This window comes from Loa loa (assembly GCF_000183805.2).
Source record: "Loa loa unplaced genomic scaffold supercont3.9, whole genome shotgun sequence".
In the NCBI taxonomy this organism is placed as follows: Eukaryota; Metazoa; Nematoda; class Chromadorea; order Rhabditida; family Onchocercidae; genus Loa; species Loa loa.
In genome coordinates this window covers 760,490-777,579 of record NW_018108189.1, presented here as the reverse complement: position 1 = coordinate 777,579, position 17,090 = coordinate 760,490, and the positions used below count along the sequence as shown (strand labels likewise).

The following is a 17,090-nucleotide window of genomic DNA, read 5'->3' as shown; positions in this document are numbered from 1 at the left end:
GTACATATCGAAATGAAAATTTACCTTTCATATTTCTTTTACTCGGTTTTGTATGAATTTGGGTAGTAATTTCGATCGATTTTGTATCCAGTGTAATGCACATTTCGAATTCGACCATGACACCACTGCGATTTTTTCCATACTCAATTACTTTATAACAAAGTTGTTTGTTGGCGGCTCGTACACCAGTAAGTATTGCTAGCAGCTTCAGCCGTGGTATGATCATACCTTTAATTGGAGCGAGTCTTGATTTGGCGAAAAATATTGCGCTATTTCTTTCGTCGACATGTTTGTTTAAAATGTATACAACTGCTGAATACGCAACACTTGATGCGTCCGTGAAGACATGGAGTTGTTGATCTGAGAGCTTTTTTGTAGCTAACCTCGGTATCTCGATAATGTCTGCGAGCCATTCCTTTGTAAGAGATCGCCATGCTTCTTTATCATCTTTATCGACGATTTGATCCCAAGAATTATTTCTTTTCCATAAGTTTTGGAGGAATAGTTTGAACTGAATCATTATGGGGACTAAAAATCCCAAAGGATCATATTGCAAGATACTTTGTTTGGTGAATTCATGTTCGATCCATGGTTTTAGCGTTACTCTAATCGTATCTTTATCGTTTATTCAAGTGATGCCAAGAATTTTTATTGCACCTCCTTCGATTTTGTCTTGTTTCGGTATTGCCTTATTGAAGTTCTGGTCATTGGATAGAAATTCGCGAATATTCATCGCCGCCTTCTTGAAGATATCCTTCACTTCGTGATATTTATTTATGGCTCCCCTTGTTCCATTTGCTGACAACATGACGTTATCTACATATAAATTTCTCTTGATCTCTAGTGCTGTCTGGCTTCCGATCGTTTCTAGATAATGATTGAGTGTTGCTACTAGCAAAAACAGTGATGATTATATCTTTCTTTGCAATGAAAGCATAATTTCTTTAGTTTTTGGCAATCCTTTGCTATGTGACCTTTTTGTAAGCAATTCAGGCACGCCTCGATTGTTTTCAAACGCTCCATTCGTCGCTTTGCTGTCTGGTAGACTTGACATTCGTCATCCCAATGATCCCCGTTGCAAAATGAACAAGGTCTCTTCGTATTTTATCACTTTTAGGATATTTCCTTGAGTTTGTGATCCTTCGACTATCGTTTGGCTTGGGCTGCTTGATTGCGGCCAAAGCAAACATCTCTCCTCTAGTACTGCGTCGGTCGTGATTCGACTTCGACTCGGTTGATTTTCGTTGGTACCCACCACTAGAGGTCTGGCTTCTCTGTATTTCCTCACTTCTTTGGACTAGTTCTTGCAGGAATTTTCGGAGTCTAATGACTGACCAGAACTCTTGGTCCTTTTTTTATTGGTAAAGTTTGTCCAATATCCAACTTTTCAATCTACTTTCGATAACAATTTCAATGCTAGAATGCTCCAAATACTTACCCATTGCTTCCAGTTGTCGAAGTATTCTTCCCATAGTTTCGACGGTTGTTTTCCACTCTCGATCATGTCCTTTGATGGAGTATAACTCGTTGTACAAAGACTTTTTTGCAGTAGATAAATTTTCAAAAAATTTTTCCTATGACGTCGTAGTTTTCTGGAGCAATATCATAGCCCTTGACAGCTTGTAGAGCATTTCCTTTGAAGCACGAGATCAGGTAATTTAATTTTTGAATACGGGGTATTTTTTGAAGATGCACAGCAGCATCAAAACTACTCCAGAATTCTCTCCATAATTTCGGGTCATCACTGAATGTTGATAGTGGTAACTGTGGCAAATTTACTATCTGCTGAGACATTTGGGAGAGGTCCTTCTGTTGAAATGGTTCGTTATTTATCTTGCTTTACTGTAGGCACTATACCGCTACCTCAAACTCATCCTTGTACATATCTAGAGTTATAATAGCTTCTTGACCATCATTTATTAAATTTAAAAGGCCTTTATCATCGTCAACCATATCCCCGTATTTATCTTCTTTTTGCTTTCTTTTCTGCACATTCTTTTGTTTCTCCAGCCATTTTTCGTTGATTGATCCGAGTGTACCAACATAGAGTTTTAGACGCCTTATTTTTTCCTCTACAGCCTTTTCTTGAGTTCGAATTGCTGTTGCTTTTCCTCCACCGCTAAATGTTGATCAGGAGGCATTAGGTCTATTGTTTTTACTTCGTCGAGAAGATCCTCCAACTTTTGCTTTGCCGGTTGAGCACTTTTGATTATAGTGTCCGACATTCCGGCTCGTGACACCAAAAATTTGTTGGGAAATTGTTTTTCTGTTGAACTCGTTTCTCGGGGATACAGATTTATTAGGGAGGTAATATTGTTCTTGCACAATATTACTAGTTAACAACAAGAAAAAGGGTATAAAATATGTATGTGTATAACACGATGAATTGATAAGCAATGATAAACGAGTTATACAAAAAGCAAGTAATATGATCAACTAACAAACTTCTTGTCGTTGCCTTCGATAATAATTGAACGTAGTTTTAATTTCCATAATCCGGTAGAAAATTTGCATTATGATTTTCGGAGTTTTCCTGACAACTTCAGCCTTTGATATTTCTTGGCTTCTGAATAAAGAAAGCAAAAATGAACGGTACTTCTAAACTTATTCACCTCAGAAATGTTTCTGCCGTATTTTCGCATAATAATTAATTGCTGAATAATCAGCCCACTGATAATCAACTAACCTTTAGTTCTTTCAGACATTGTCCTCACTGGATAAGGACAAAATGGCAGAAGATATTTTGCTCAATACAATATTATATCTCATTTTGGGTATCGTGAGCGGATTCTCAACATTTTTGTCCGGCACACTGTTCGGTGTTGCTGGTGAAAAACTGTCAATGAAACTTCGCATTGCAGTTTTCACAGTTAATTTTGCACTGTATTAAGATATGAGTATTTAATTTGCTTGCTGCGTGAATTTTGATGTGATTATTATTTAGAATATCTTGCGACAGGATTTGTCATTCTTCGATAGCGAATATCATTCAGTTGGAAAATTAACAACACGTCTGGCAACCGATGCGCAAAATTTCAAAGCTGTATGCTAAAATTTTTCAGAAAATCGGTGACGAAGTTTAAAATTTTATTCACTCGATTGGAAGGAAACTTTCCGAAATCGCATTCCAAAATATTGAAGCACCTGACTTTCGAATCCTTTGAAAATTTAATTCCATCGAAATCTGAAATTTTCCAATTCATACAAAACTGAATGTAATCTAATCTTTTTGAAAATCTGATTCGTAGGCAGTCGATCACCGACTGGCGGAAGTGCTACAAGGAATCACTTCACTTTGCGCCGGTGTAGTCGTAGCACTTTGGTTTAGTTGGAAGATGGCATGTATTGGCATTACTAACTGTACTGTCTTCGTCATTTTGCAAAGTATTCTCATGCAATATCTTAAAATTCGTGGTCAGAAGGATGCTAAAATAGCCGAAAAAACTGCTAGTGTTAGTCTTCTCTTTTTTTTGCGTTACGAAGTTCATGATAATTCCGGAATCTGAAAGATATCATTCTAATTTCGAAGTTTTTTTTCTGCTAGGACGACTAGAAGACTAGAATGTCGTTTAAACAACTCATTAGGTTTTCTTATTTCTTGTTGTTTCATTTTGGTGGCTTTTTCGATTCCTTTTCGCATAGCCAAAATTTTTGGATTTTTAAGTTGCTTTACTGCTAATTTGAAGAAATAAATTCGTCACTTTCTGGCCTAATTTTACGGTGGCTAATTTCAGTTAGCTTCCGAATCAATCGAAAATATCCGAACTGTGCAGTATTTGACTAAGCAAAAAAATATATACGAAACATACTGTTCTTCGTTACAGGAATCCCATAAACGAGCCGTTATTCGAGGTTTCAATCAATTTCTCAATTAACATTTTTTTTAAAATTATTTATTTTTTTGATTTACTCTTATGTGTCATGCTATGCGATGAATACATCTAGACAGTTATGAATATTGGGAGACTGCGCTTTCGAAAACATCTTTGACTTTAGCAGTTGGTATCTGAATTTAAGAAAACAAAAGGCAAGTGGTTGAAACTAGTTTTGAATGCATATATAATTTTATATAATTCTAGGATTTCGAATGAAATTTTATGAAGTGTTAGAAGCTACCTGATTAAGTTCCAAGTTCTCTTCTTAAATCGACTAGTTATTTCTAAATTATACTTATGCACTAGGTTTTTGGCAATCATTGACTTATGCATTATCCAGTTGTTTCGTGCAGTTCAACTTCGCCATTTCTTATCTTTTCGGTCTTTGGCTAGTGAGGAATTCATTGTCTGAGCCATATAATGTTTTCCAGTAAGTCATTAGAAAACATTCTTTTCAATTTATGCAAATACGGACGGCACTGCGTCAGGTCCAACTATGGTATAATTTATCTGTTAAGCATTTTCAACTCATGAATTTGATGTGTATATGTCTCTTGCTGAATAGTCTTTTCTAAAAATTTTATTAAGCGAAAGTTGCTAGCTTCGTTTTGTAATAGTGATATTTTACTATGTTGTCGTTAAATTTTTAATTTCATTTGTATAGAGTAATTGAAGCACTGAATATGGCATCGTTGACTGTACTTGCGGCAACATCCTTCCTCCCGGAATACGTTCGAGCTCGTATTTCGACGAATTTAGCATTCCATATCAAAAATCAGGTCTCGCTTATAGACAATTTATCCGAGGCGGGCATTCAACAGGTGAAGATGTCTTTTATTTTGTTTATCTTCCTATTTTTCTAATCAAGAACTGTAATCTGGATTAGTGGGAAATAAAATTTCAATTTGATGGTGAACGGCGTCTTTTTTACTCGAGGGAAATATTATAGTATTTAACTTTTGAATTAATCATTAAGCAAGAGTTTCTGATCTTTATCTGATCTCTACTTTTCAGCAACTAATTTTGCAAATAACGATAAGTAGCCGTAATGCTTTACTTTTGTTCCAAATTTATAGAGAACTGGAAGTGAAAATGTCAGAGCCAAGATTTGAATGTTTTTGTCAAACATCGGACATTTTATTCTGTGTGTATCGCAAACTAACGCTCAAATGAAATGGCTTACATTTGAATTTTCTTCTCTTAGATTCAAGAAATGGTTGGTTATTCTCTTAGAGAAATCTTTGCAAATTTTCTCTTTTTAGGCAATAAAAGGAAATATTTGCCTGAAAAATGTTTGCTTCACATATCCAATGCTTCCTCAACATGCTGTCCTCAGAAATTTTTCGATGTCTGCAATGTTCGGTCAAAAGGTAGCGTTGGTTGGACCAAGTGGATGTGGTAAAAGTACGGTCATCAAATTGCTGGAACGATTTTATGATGTCACTGAGGGCGTTTTGGTGAATTTTGCGTCACTCTTAGGGTGGTGTTTGTTCGAAAATGAAAATCAAACCTTCCTAATTTTGTTCGACTTGGTCCAAAAATACTGTACAGATTTTCTGAAAATGCACTCAATACCCAATATTAATAGCAAAGAATAGATCTTCCATTGATTTCGAAGACGTCACAACCCTTTCCCTTTCCAACCTGTAGCATTATTATATGGTGACTTCAAGTAAGCCATGAAAAGCTAGAAAATACTCTAAATTTTGGATTTCAAGGTTATATACAACTCCAAGTAAATTAAAGTTCATCGATGATCGAGATATCAAAAGTTACAATATTCGATACCTTCGTTCACACATTGCTCTGGTCGACCAAGAACCAACATTGTTCAATATAAGTATTCGAGACAACATTGCATATGGTTTAGATGATGCATCGCAGGATCAAATTGAGACAGCTGCGAAATTAGCCAACATTCACAGCTTTGTTGTTGCATTACCGCAGGTTTATTTTAGACATAGAAATCAAATATCAAAGTCGAGTGAAGTTTTTTCTTTTGATATTAAATGATATATCTGTGTTTCATGAAAAGAACTAAGAATTTAATCAAAGTTTAGAGTTTTAATCTAATCCGAATCTTAGTCAAATGTCTCATAATTTTAATCTCTGCAAAGCAGCAAGTCAGGAATGCATTTCAATTTCATTTTATGATATTAGCGAGTTTATTCTGGGCTCAAATTGTTTTTAGGGTTACGACACAATTGTGGGTTCGAAGGGAAGTCAGCTGTCCGGTGGCCAGAAACAACGGATTGCAATTGCAAGAGCAATAATAAGAAATCCAACGATACTAATCCTTGATGAAGCTACCAGCGCTTTGGATAGTGAAAACGAAACGGTAACACATCCTTTTTACGTGATATTATCGCTTCACCAGCACTTTTGGACCCAAAAATAAAAATGGTGTAAGAAGAAATTTTGTTGTTTTAAGCATTTTTGTTGCATCGATTGCTCCATTTTAGAAGTCTAAAATGAAGTTAGTCTAAGTAAGTTTTTGCTTAACTTAGTGGTCATATCTTTCTGAAGTTTCCAATGAATTCAAATTTAGATGGTACAAGAAGCACTGGAGGCAGCACGTCGTGGTCGGACCTGCATCGTGATCGCTCATCGTTTGAAATCAATTCAGAATGCCGACATAATAATTGTTTTAAAAGATGGCCAAATTGTAGAATGTGGTAATCACACTCAATTATTGGCTCAAAAAGGCTTATACTGCTGCCTGGTTGAAAAACAGAAAGTATCATAAGAAGTGCAGGATATATTCGAACATTCCCAATTGGTGTTTCGATACTTTGATACTTTCATCTTTTGATCACCACAACTTGGGCACCCTTCAACTATTTTGCAACAAGATTAACTTCCATCTTCAGAGTATCTCCATCAGTTTAGCTAATCAGTCTCTGTTTCCAAACTCCATCCATTTGTTGAGGGCACCCGCAATGCTTTTTGATTCAAAATTCAAAACTCCTATTTTTGAATGTTATCTTGAAATACCAATCAATTTTGTTTATTCTGGCCTTCCATTGTAATTACTGTCTGCCTGTCCTAATCATCCACAGTAATTGGTTACAGAATTTTACCTATTTATGTTTAAATGATGTTTTTCCAAATTATCAGTCAACACCGCTTCTTTGGAGTTTCTTTAGAAATTTCCTACCAACATGAATAAGCGCTTTTGAAGACACTAATATCATTATTTAGCAATTTCTTTTTCATCACTCTGCTTAACTTATGATAAATCTATTCGATATTTTTCCGAGGTAAATAAATTTCAATTGGTGATAGTGCATAATTTACAAAATGATGTGCTGCAAAGAGTGCGAGAGGATTATTGATGCAAAAGTTGATGCAGAAGGAATCAGGTCCTGAGATTCCTATCGGGTCTTTTTAATGTTACATAGGTTTGCCAGATGTTTAATATAGTAAGGTCAAGCCTACGTATAGTTTAGGGAATTACAATAGGACAGAGCAATTAGTATGCTAACTAGTCAAGAAACAGAGATTTTTCCTACTCTGTTCACTTTATTGGTAGTTTCAGTAAATCGTAATTCTTGTCTTTGTGCAGGCCTAACTTAGAAGAGCCCTCTTGATCACAGGTTATCACCAATTCATTTCATCCCACCTTATGATCCTGCATGTCTTCCTAATCCACTATTCAAAAACCCCACATAAGGTATGAACTATTTGCATTCTGGTTACCGCGTTTTACAAGCTTTATGCCGATTGCTGAATTGTTAATCCGTATCATCCGAAGTTGCGTGAGATGACTTAGTTTTGTCATTCTGAGGGTTGGAGGTGGGGGAGGGTGGTAGGGAGAATGGTGTAGATTTGTGTGACATGTATTAATTTGGAGGGGTTATGAAACGTCGAAGGGATAGCGGCACTATGGTTGTGGGACGAAACGCTGTGGTTCGTGCTATGAAGACTTTGCTGGCCGCCTTGTGTTTCTATGCTTTAGGTCTGTTCAACTGCATCACTTATACCATTCGAAGACAGTATCGCAATGTATGTTTTGCCCTTTCCATTTTTGATTTCAAGTAATGAATATCGACTAAACTGCGTTCGGAATGGGACATTGCCTCGCGGTCCAGCGATATAGTCTCCCGTATATCTTAAGAAATAGAAGTTGGTAATTCTAGGAATACAGTTGCTACTTTATACTTGATTTGCAGCAAACATAACACGTTGTTTTAAAATCTATCAAATAAAATACATAACTGGTTAAATTACCAATCGGACTGTCAAGACTTACATTTCAGGTAAGAAAACGTCAAGTTATTCGTTATGAATACGTTCCCCTCTCACCTTTATCAGCACATCGATTGAGTAAGTTCTAACTCGTGCTTCTTTTGCTTCGTGATTAACAGTGATGTTAAAGTTATAACTAGGAAACTATTTTACCACCGATATCGGAACTTGTCTCTGCATTTGACATGGATCTAATACATTTGAAATAAAACGTAGTGGTTGGAGAACATTCTGCATTCCATTTATCCACAGTCTGTGAAAATTTTTCAGGTGTGGTAAAGCGAAAAATTCTGGTGCTTGATTTAGATGAAACATTGATACATTCACACCATGATGGTATTATACGTCCCATGGTTAAACCCGGTACACCACCTGATTTTGTGTTACGAGTAAAGCTTTTATAATTCATTCATTGTTTGAGTAACGATTCTTTTAGTTTGTTTCAAATTTCTTGGTTGAATAGTTCCCGTGATTTGAAGAAATCGATTACGGAAATTTTAGCAGTAGTGCATTGTACCAAAACTCAGATGCCTTCAGATTATCTGTTCCACTTAACTTTTTCACTTTTATTGCCTGCTCTGACTTGATGCGATTACTGCAACTTTTCTTTATTCCTTTTCATCCTGAATGATTCCATCTTTTTTTTTCTCTTTAATAATGGAAGTCTACATATGTGTCTTTGAAAAGTCCAATGCAGATCCAATATAATTTTTGGTACATTAACTCCCATCACAATCCCTGTTAGAAATTGAAAATTGAGGTGGATTGAAGGTCTTGTGATTACTAGAAATTAAGTTAGATTAACATTATTGGCCTTCTGTAACTGAAGCCGAACCACAAGCGATAATTACAGGTGAATATCGATCGACATCCCGTCCGATTTTTCGTACACTGTCGACCTCATGTTGATTATTTTCTTTCTATGGTTAGCCAGTGGTTTGATTTAGTTATTTTTACTGCATCCATGGAAATTTACGGGAGTTTGGTGGCCGACAAACTTGATAATGGTAAAGGCATTCTACAGAGGCGTTACTTCAGGTATGCGTAATTTCGGACCGTCTTTAGTTCTAACTTTTCGTTGTTAAGTCTGTTGCACTCCTGATTCGTTGAGCAATAGATTCCATCATTCCTCATGTTCATCGATTTCCGCATGAATTCTCACGAGTTTCTGACTAAATTTCGGTTTTTCCTTCATCGTTAATTTCCAGATGATATAACATATTTATTGGTCTGTCGAGAACTTTACCAATTGGTATTTCTATCTGCCGCTTTTTCTCCATCTCTTCCTTTTTTAATTTCCATAATTTTTGCTAATTTCTACATGCCATGAAGTATTTCTGGCTCATTAACTAAAACTGCTTCATTCTTATATGGAATTCTTGTTTCCACGTTTTGAAGAAATATCTTGAATGGTATCGTCGTAGGAACTAGGAATCCAGTGGATCATATTGAGAGGCAACGAGCTGTAGAACCGTCCTTTTAGTTAGTTCTTTCCCACTTTATGGTTTTAAATTTACTTGGATGATATCCTTTTTAGAGGTCCTCTACAATATGCGACATTTACCTGAGATTCTTATGAACTTGATAATCAAGTTCATTTACAGCATTTCACAACACCAGTTGACCTACACATTTTTACAATGTTGCTGTTATTTTCATACTAAAAATATTTCGGTATTTCAGTTTTTCCCGACAAAGTTTACTTTGGACTTCGGAAATGATGTTTTTTTCAATTCTTTAATGTGTGGTGTTAATATTATATATATGTGTTCTCTACATTTTCAATTTTTTAAACCATTAGATTACAGAAACATGATTGAACTTTATATTTTCTGTTTATAATGTCATTTATCCACTTGCAGTTTATTAATATCGCTTCTTTTATATTTTAGACAACATTGTACAATGGATTATGGCGGATACACAAAAGATCTTTCTGCTGTACACGCCGATCTTTCATCGATATTTATATTAGATAATTCTCCCAGTGCATACAGAAAGTTTCCTCGTAAGTTTTCAAATTTGAAACGTTTCCAAATAATGTATATTTATGTAGATGATAAGCTGTTATATCGTAAATTCGAGTTCCATGATTCATAACTTCCTCCCCATATATTTAGTGCATATTAGAATCGATTTCTGCGAACTAAATTTTTACTTGAAAGACTTCTTAAGCATTAAATAGAATGGTTGCTGACTGTTATTCTGCTAGTCCCATGCATATTACTGACATCACCCAGTGGCCAAGGACCTTCTTCTTCTAATATTTATAGATTAATAAACTAATGAATTCCATACGACTATACTTAATGAATCTGAAACTTTTAAAATATAAAACATAAGAACTGGAATCAAAAAAAGACATGAGAAACTGAAATCAAAATCAGTGACGAAATGCAAAAACATGCACTGTGCTGAAACAATTGGCTGAAAAGTTAAATTCCCTGTGGAACTCCGCCTATATTTCCGAAATATTTTCAGAAAATGCAATACCAATACGATCTTGGTTTTCGGATCCAACAGACACGTGTTTGTTAGCATTACTACCATTTTTGGATGCACTTCGGTTTGCATCTGATGTTCGCTCAATTTTAAGTCGAAATCAACAGCTTCAACAAGTTTGGTAGCTACTTTGAGGGAAGCTCAAGCAAGTTTATCTTCTCTCTGCTGAACTAAACAGCTTAAGACTAATTTTAGTCCATATTCCATGCTTATTCCTGTACCAAAAAGGATTGTGTAGTATAATGTATACAGATAATATAATGCATACAGATATTCGAAATAGCTATGTTTGTAGTTAGCATCTACGTATTCAGGACAACATATTGCTATGTTTATGTTAAAAATCATATATTTTTTTAGTTTTCAGCTACTCATTGATATATTCAATAATAAGGCAGGCAGTCGCTGTTACTTTCATTGTTATTAATTTGGCCTTTCCATGTTTTCTATTTGTTTATGGGTATCTCCATCAGGAATGGCATCATCATGTATGCCTTTGTAAAAAGTTGAAGGAAAGAATTTTTGTTTTAGGATTAAATCAGTGATAAAACTGATGATTATTACTAGGAATATTTATTAATTGAGTAGATTTGTGACGAGATTAATATTTTCAATTACACCTATGTAATGAAGTGCCACAGCATGGAAATGCATTTGAATGGTAACATTTCGAATTGTACATTCATGGTTCTCAAAGCTTGCGGTGAAAGACAGAAGACAGAGATGTGAGAATTGGGAAAACAAGCAAGATCAAGGAAATATTTGATATTTTCATGGCACTGCCTTTGCAAGTTTTCTACATAGAAAGTGTCGTCGTGATATTGTAAGTAATTGGCGTAGGACATTTGGATCACATTGTATATTATTGTTTCTCATTTATTTTGTCCGCCTAGTACGAATAAGTGCTTTGTTTCGTGTAAGTTTTGATCTCATCAGACTTGTTCCATTTTATGGATAATCTTGGTTGAGCTGTATCTTTTCCACTTTTCCTTGAAATGCCTTTTTTTAATTCATGGTTATAAGAAAGATGGAAGTTGATTAGACACGGATTTTGTTTATGCTGTATCATTCTTTCAAGATAAAAAGATTTAGTCGGAGTTTGATAACGGATTGTATTTGCTTGGCTTATAAATATACACTTGCGGTCATTTCTAATTTTTTCGAAAGGAACTTGGAAGCACTCGAAAGAAGTCACGTCGAAGTGAGATCTGGTATAGCAACGATCTGTCTGCATTCTTTATTTTCAGCTCTTGTGAAGATGCAGCTTAAGTGTTTTCGGGAGTATTATTTTCCAACAAACTGCATGTCTCAAAAAAAAAATGTTTCCCTTGATTTCCAAATGCGGCAGTTACAAGTGAAATAAGCGACTTAATTTGTTTATTGACTAGAGTGCATAATTATACATTGGCAAATAATATAAGCAGTAGTTAACTCGAGGCTCAGGGAGTTTAACTTCATGAGTCAGTTATCAAGAAGCTTTAAAAATAAATATTTCACATTTCATTAGCAGAAGAGGTTGCAAAAGCAAGAATACGTGGATACATCAGAGAGGAGATTCAAGGTCAGTGCACTCACACTGTTAATTCCAAATATATTTGTTTCAAGAGGAGCTGAACCGTTTTGAAGACTAATAAACCTGGGATAATTCGGGAAGCTTAGCATTCTTTTGGTATGAAGCTTTCACGTATTATCCGGGGATATTATCAGCCGTAATGGTCCCGCAGTGGAGTTGTCACATGTTTTTATGTCGTGAAGTTGTAACAGACCATATTGGGGACCTGGGGACCTTCACGTATGAATTTTTACACATACGTGATTAATATATAGTAGATAGGAAGGTTAGATTCTTTCAGATTGACAAGAGATATAATTCCTAATGATACATGAGAATAACCGTTATATGGAAATATAGAATAGCCGCATACCTTGTCAATATTTTTGATTTTATTGGGCTCTTGGAGATATGGGTCATTTGTCATTAAAATTTGTGAGCAATGATGAATAATATAGCACCTCAACTTCTCAATGGATTTCCCGGGAAAAAAAAAAACTGCTGTAATTTGAAATTCGGAGGAGTAGTAGTTAAGATTTCTAATGAAAGGACGTGGATTGTAGTGGTTTGATTCTTAAATACAAAATGCCATTAAGATCTAATACGTGACAAAGTACTGTGAGTGAATTAACTTACTGAGCATATTGCAAATTAATATCGAATATGCAAAAAAATATTCCTTTCACAAATCATATTTGTTTAATGTTGAATGTTAGGTGAAGGTTATCAGGGAAATAGAATTAGTTTAAAAGTAAATTAGATGAAAAGAATGACGTCAAAGGAAATAGTAAAAAAATGTCACCACACTAAACATCGCTTGAAATGACCGTAAAACGTAAGAGTTTCTTCATTCATGGTTGTATGCATATCACGGAATAAAGTTAATCACTAACACGTCGCAACTGATATTGTTATTGGTTGAAGTTTCGTTTCTGCATTCAGATGATCTCATCAATTTCAGTGCCATAATCTACGTAGTTTCAGTACTTTCATTCTCCGAGGAAGAAGAAAGCTGTAACGGTAATTGAAAATCAGCAAAAAGATCTGGAAGTTCTGGTGGCGTAGATGACCTCGAATCCATAATATCTGGAGGAACTATTGCCGATGGGTTAGGGAGGAATGGTATATTGGAGTTTCTCACGGCGTCTTTATCTGAAAACCTGTAACCCATACCAAGTTGGTTTTGTACACCACCGAAAAAAATGATTCCAGGAGATGATGGATATCTCAGATACAGTGGGATAAGAGGTGGGTGTTGAAGATAGGGTGGGTACAACAAATTGGGTCTCCAATTCTGTTCACCTTTCCATCGTTTGCTAAAACAGTACATACTATATGATTCTTGCGGATCTTGGGAACTCTGAATTCGGTAGGTCTAATCTAAACTCGGTTTATCTTGAGAGCAGTCTGCAGTAAGACAAAAAGTTTCAATCAAATTCTCAGCGAATTATCTAATCCAGAAATAGCGCAATGTAATGTAAGGTTATTGGAATTTTCGGTGAATCATTTGAATATCATTTATATGACTGATTGAAAAGGATTATGAAAAGACAAGAAATTGAAAGAAAAGCCTTTGTAAAATCTTTGAAACAACGCAATTCGAAGTGCATTAAATATCTGAAAATCAATTAACAGACTATTTCATAAATTCGTTGAAAGAATCGTGGAGGGAACTCGAGGTATTAGGCGTGGAAGCCCAGTTGAATGGTAACTTACAATGTTCTTGCATATAAAGGTCCGTAAGTCGTGTCTTGCTTTTCAATCCAATTGCGAAAACGAGGTACTTCATCATGTCTCGTTGCAACAACGAAGAAAAGCAATTGTTGTTCCATTTCCGCTTGCAGTGCAGCAATTCGTGTAAGAACGAAACGTTTTTCTTCCAAGTCTGTTTCTTTCAGGATAACTAGTCTAACTTGTGCTGAGATTATCTGTAAAATCAAGTTTAAATTTAAAAATAATATAATTTGGTTCCACGATAACGACGAAAAGATATGCGACTGTAAAAGCTAGCCTAAAAATGTTGTGAAAAGATGATAACCCTACTGGAATTATAAGGGTTATTAACAATAAGAACTGAAGAGTGGAAGTTTACCTGCTGTTTAAGATTTTGGATATTACAAAATAACTCTTGCGCTGTGACATTGGGGAACAACTGATAGAATAGATCTCGCAACATTTGTCATATAAGTATTTATTTGGGTGACGGTATCAGAAGTGACAAACAGTAGTGTTATTTAAGATTTCTAAGGTAAAGAAAATAGATCTGTTTGGAGGCATATCTATGATCATATAGGATCTCAAAGATCATCGATTACCCTTCTCCCTCCATTTTCCCTTTTCTCAGGATGGATAAAACTTTTAAGAATTTATGAATAAAAATTTATTCTTTGCAGGAAATATATGGAAGTGTCATTAGTGGAGGAAATGTTAACAATAATCTTCCCATGCACAGAAATGCTTAATCCACTATGATAGACTTATCAATTGACTTTTAAGCATAAAATTATACTAGATATTGAAATATATATATATATATATATATCAGATGTATGGAGTCACTTTTCATCTTAATCAGTAAAGATGCCAAATTTGCATTTTAGCAACAAATTTAAAAGAAGATGCGACATGTTGAATATTAAATCAGATTAGATATGGCTTGTGGTTGTTTGAAGAAAATAAAAGATTTGAGGCCTAAAGGGAGTGTGTTCCTGGATCTGGTTTTGTATTTCTTTCATATTTTAATTATTTTTGAAGAGGTGAGTTTTTTTTTTGCTATCATTAATTGTCTTTCTGGAAAAATCAGTATCATCATTGATTTACTACGTGTAATAAGCCGAACAGTTGTCGTCCTTCCAGTTAAAAAATAGACTGGTGGATTTTGGAATCAAATTTAAACCCTAAACTCGACAAATTTTCCGATTTCATTCCAGTCGTGTTTAACATGCACTGCAATCCTATTATTATGCCTACTGAGTTTCCTATCTCACAAAGCAATTGCATTGTTCACTGCAGTAGCAGCTTTACTTGGCTTTGTTTCTATGATGTTTCACATGTTCACCCGGCGGAAAATATCTCATGCCGAAAAGTTGCAAGTTGTTAAATCACCCATGAATCTTCCCAAAAATAATTAGAAAACTCGTCATGAATTTTCATCCTATGCAGAAAATTCAAAAATCATTCAAATTTCCGAGTAAAATGACAAAGAAATAGTAATCTAATAAAATATTCAGCTTTGTCATTTAAAGAAGAATTAAAATTGCAAGAATTCATTTCAAATCTAACTCCGTACTTGAAACTGCAACTTTCCAAAATTAAGCCAGCTCAACATAGCTATGTTGTATTTCATTAACTAATTACCAGAAATTGTGTTATTGCCAAAAGATTTTTTTTTTTAAATGGTATTGAGGAAAGCAGATTTCTTTGATGCTAGAAAACTATCTACTTTTAATTCTAGGAAATATCCTTAAATGCTTCACAAGCATCGATAACGTGGTTGGCAGTGATTGCCTGGTTTTGGCTCAATCATGCATTCAAATTCAATAATTTCATCAATACGAGATGGTTTATTTGGTAATAATAGCAATTAATTTCGATTTTACTTTTCATTTATTCAAGTGAAAGACTGAATTAGCTGTTAGTACTTTCTATTTAAAAATTGAGCTTTTAACTTAGTTCGTGGTAATTTTTGAATGAAAACAGTTGAATAGAAAAAACCTCCTGCTTTTTGATAAAAGTTTATCTGTTCCTTAAAAACATAGTAATACTGCTTTGTCAAGCAGTACTCCATCTTTATTTACAGAATTTATTGTCGATATCCAGTTTACTTCAACTTTACTCTTACTTCAACTTTTCCTATATTGTTACTAGTGTGTTGCAGACCAATCCCAACAATAGAAAAAGATCTAAAATATTTTCAATTGTCTCTTTTAATTCTCTATCATAATTCTTTACTATACTTGTAATAAATTTCAAATTTCAATTGACGAATTCAATGTATCGTTTTTGGTGTGATATTCAATGTATAGGGACCAATTTATTATATGTGGGAGAAATGAAATTCAATTTAAAGGTATAATTACACTTATCTCCAAATGGTCAGTTGGTCCACTTCACTAAAATACCAAAATAAAATTGCCCAATATCTAACAAATCAATTTCTATAAACAATGTTATGGTGTGTTAATGTTATTTCGCTTTAAAATTCGTGGAAGAAAAAATCCAACCAGCTCGGTCCTGTTGTTAATTGTGTTTATTTCAAAAGGAAAAAATAATTAAACGATTATTAATGATTATTAAAAGCTACAGGGAATTCATTAAACTGCTTGTTTGCATTGCAATTTTTAGTCTGAAATTTTAAACTTTCAATAACTTGAGCATAATTTTTCGTTCAGTAGTTTACAAGTTTTTTCAAGTTAACTGTCATGAAAATGATTTAAGAGCAACTTGCAATTCTTATCGGGAGTTATTGGCGTCATACAGCATAATAATAATTGCTTATCAAGCTTTCAAATATAACGCATTTTATGGAAGGAAAAGAATCTGCGAACATTTCCGCAAATTTGGCCTGAAAATGTTAACTTATGAAATTCAAAAAAACAAGTAATTGTTTACTTTTTTAGATAAGTCATTTCTTTAGGTTCACGGTTCCATGGGAAATAAAGGCTCGATTATAACACTGAATGATCAATTGAAACATTCTTCCGGATACTACACTCAACAATTATTCTCTCCTCGTCATCAAATTGTCATCTGCTGTACTTCCATCACTATTACGTATGTTCTGCACACTTACAGCTTAGCATCTTTCAACTGTGTTTTCACCATTGCTTTTTCCTTTTTGGCTTTACTAACCTGTGTGTGTGTGTGTGTGTGTGTGTGTGTGTTGTGTGTATGTGTGTGTGTGTGTGTGTGTG

General features: G+C 34.6%; 5 protein-coding genes across 5 annotated transcripts in view; 3 read left to right on the top strand and 2 right to left on the bottom strand.

The window, feature by feature from the left end:
* LOAG_16606 (pao retrotransposon peptidase) overlaps positions 1 to 808 on the bottom strand; it is a gene marked incomplete at both ends in the record, with an annotated part of 2,829 nt that extends 2,021 nt beyond the window's left edge. Inside the window, 2 exons of the mRNA XM_020449257.1 lie at positions 25 to 528; positions 658 to 808. Coding sequence (XP_020307279.1) covers positions 25 to 528; positions 658 to 808 — 655 coding nt within the window. The remainder of the gene's footprint in view (positions 1 to 24; positions 529 to 657) is intronic.
* Positions 809 to 2,728: 1,920 nt separating this feature from the next.
* LOAG_06601 (multidrug resistance protein 3) lies at positions 2,729 to 6,621 on the top strand (the record flags this gene model as incomplete). The annotated part of the gene is made up of 10 exons (XM_003142137.1): positions 2,729 to 2,869; positions 2,945 to 3,043; positions 3,249 to 3,452; positions 3,735 to 3,852; positions 4,182 to 4,305; positions 4,540 to 4,696; positions 5,138 to 5,332; positions 5,622 to 5,822; positions 6,067 to 6,213; positions 6,424 to 6,621. The coding sequence occupies 10 exons, from the start codon at positions 2,729 to 2,731 to the stop codon at positions 6,619 to 6,621; spliced, it is 1,584 nt and encodes a 527-aa protein (XP_003142185.1).
* Positions 6,622 to 7,719: 1,098 nt separating this feature from the next.
* LOAG_06600 (SCPL-2 protein) lies at positions 7,720 to 11,058 on the top strand. The gene is made up of 6 exons (XM_003142136.2): positions 7,720 to 7,880; positions 8,135 to 8,201; positions 8,394 to 8,512; positions 8,977 to 9,161; positions 10,016 to 10,131; positions 10,605 to 11,058. Exons 1-6 carry the CDS (start codon positions 7,734 to 7,736, stop codon positions 10,748 to 10,750), a joined length of 780 nt encoding a protein of 259 aa, XP_003142184.1. The 5' UTR covers positions 7,720 to 7,733; the 3' UTR covers positions 10,751 to 11,058.
* Positions 11,059 to 13,147: 2,089 nt separating this feature from the next.
* Positions 13,148 to 14,353, bottom strand: LOAG_06599 (hypothetical protein; the record flags this gene model as incomplete). Its single annotated transcript, XM_003142135.1, has 3 exons — positions 13,148 to 13,493; positions 13,894 to 14,105; positions 14,270 to 14,353. The coding sequence occupies 3 exons, from the start codon at positions 14,351 to 14,353 to the stop codon at positions 13,148 to 13,150; spliced, it is 642 nt and encodes a 213-aa protein (XP_003142183.1).
* Positions 14,354 to 14,828: 475 nt separating this feature from the next.
* Positions 14,829 to 16,850, top strand: LOAG_06598 (hypothetical protein; the record flags this gene model as incomplete). The annotated part of the gene is made up of 4 exons (XM_003142134.1): positions 14,829 to 14,877; positions 15,408 to 15,514; positions 15,632 to 15,738; positions 16,814 to 16,850. The coding sequence occupies 4 exons, from the start codon at positions 14,829 to 14,831 to the stop codon at positions 16,848 to 16,850; spliced, it is 300 nt and encodes a 99-aa protein (XP_003142182.1).
* Between the last annotated feature and the right edge of the window lie 240 nt (positions 16,851 to 17,090).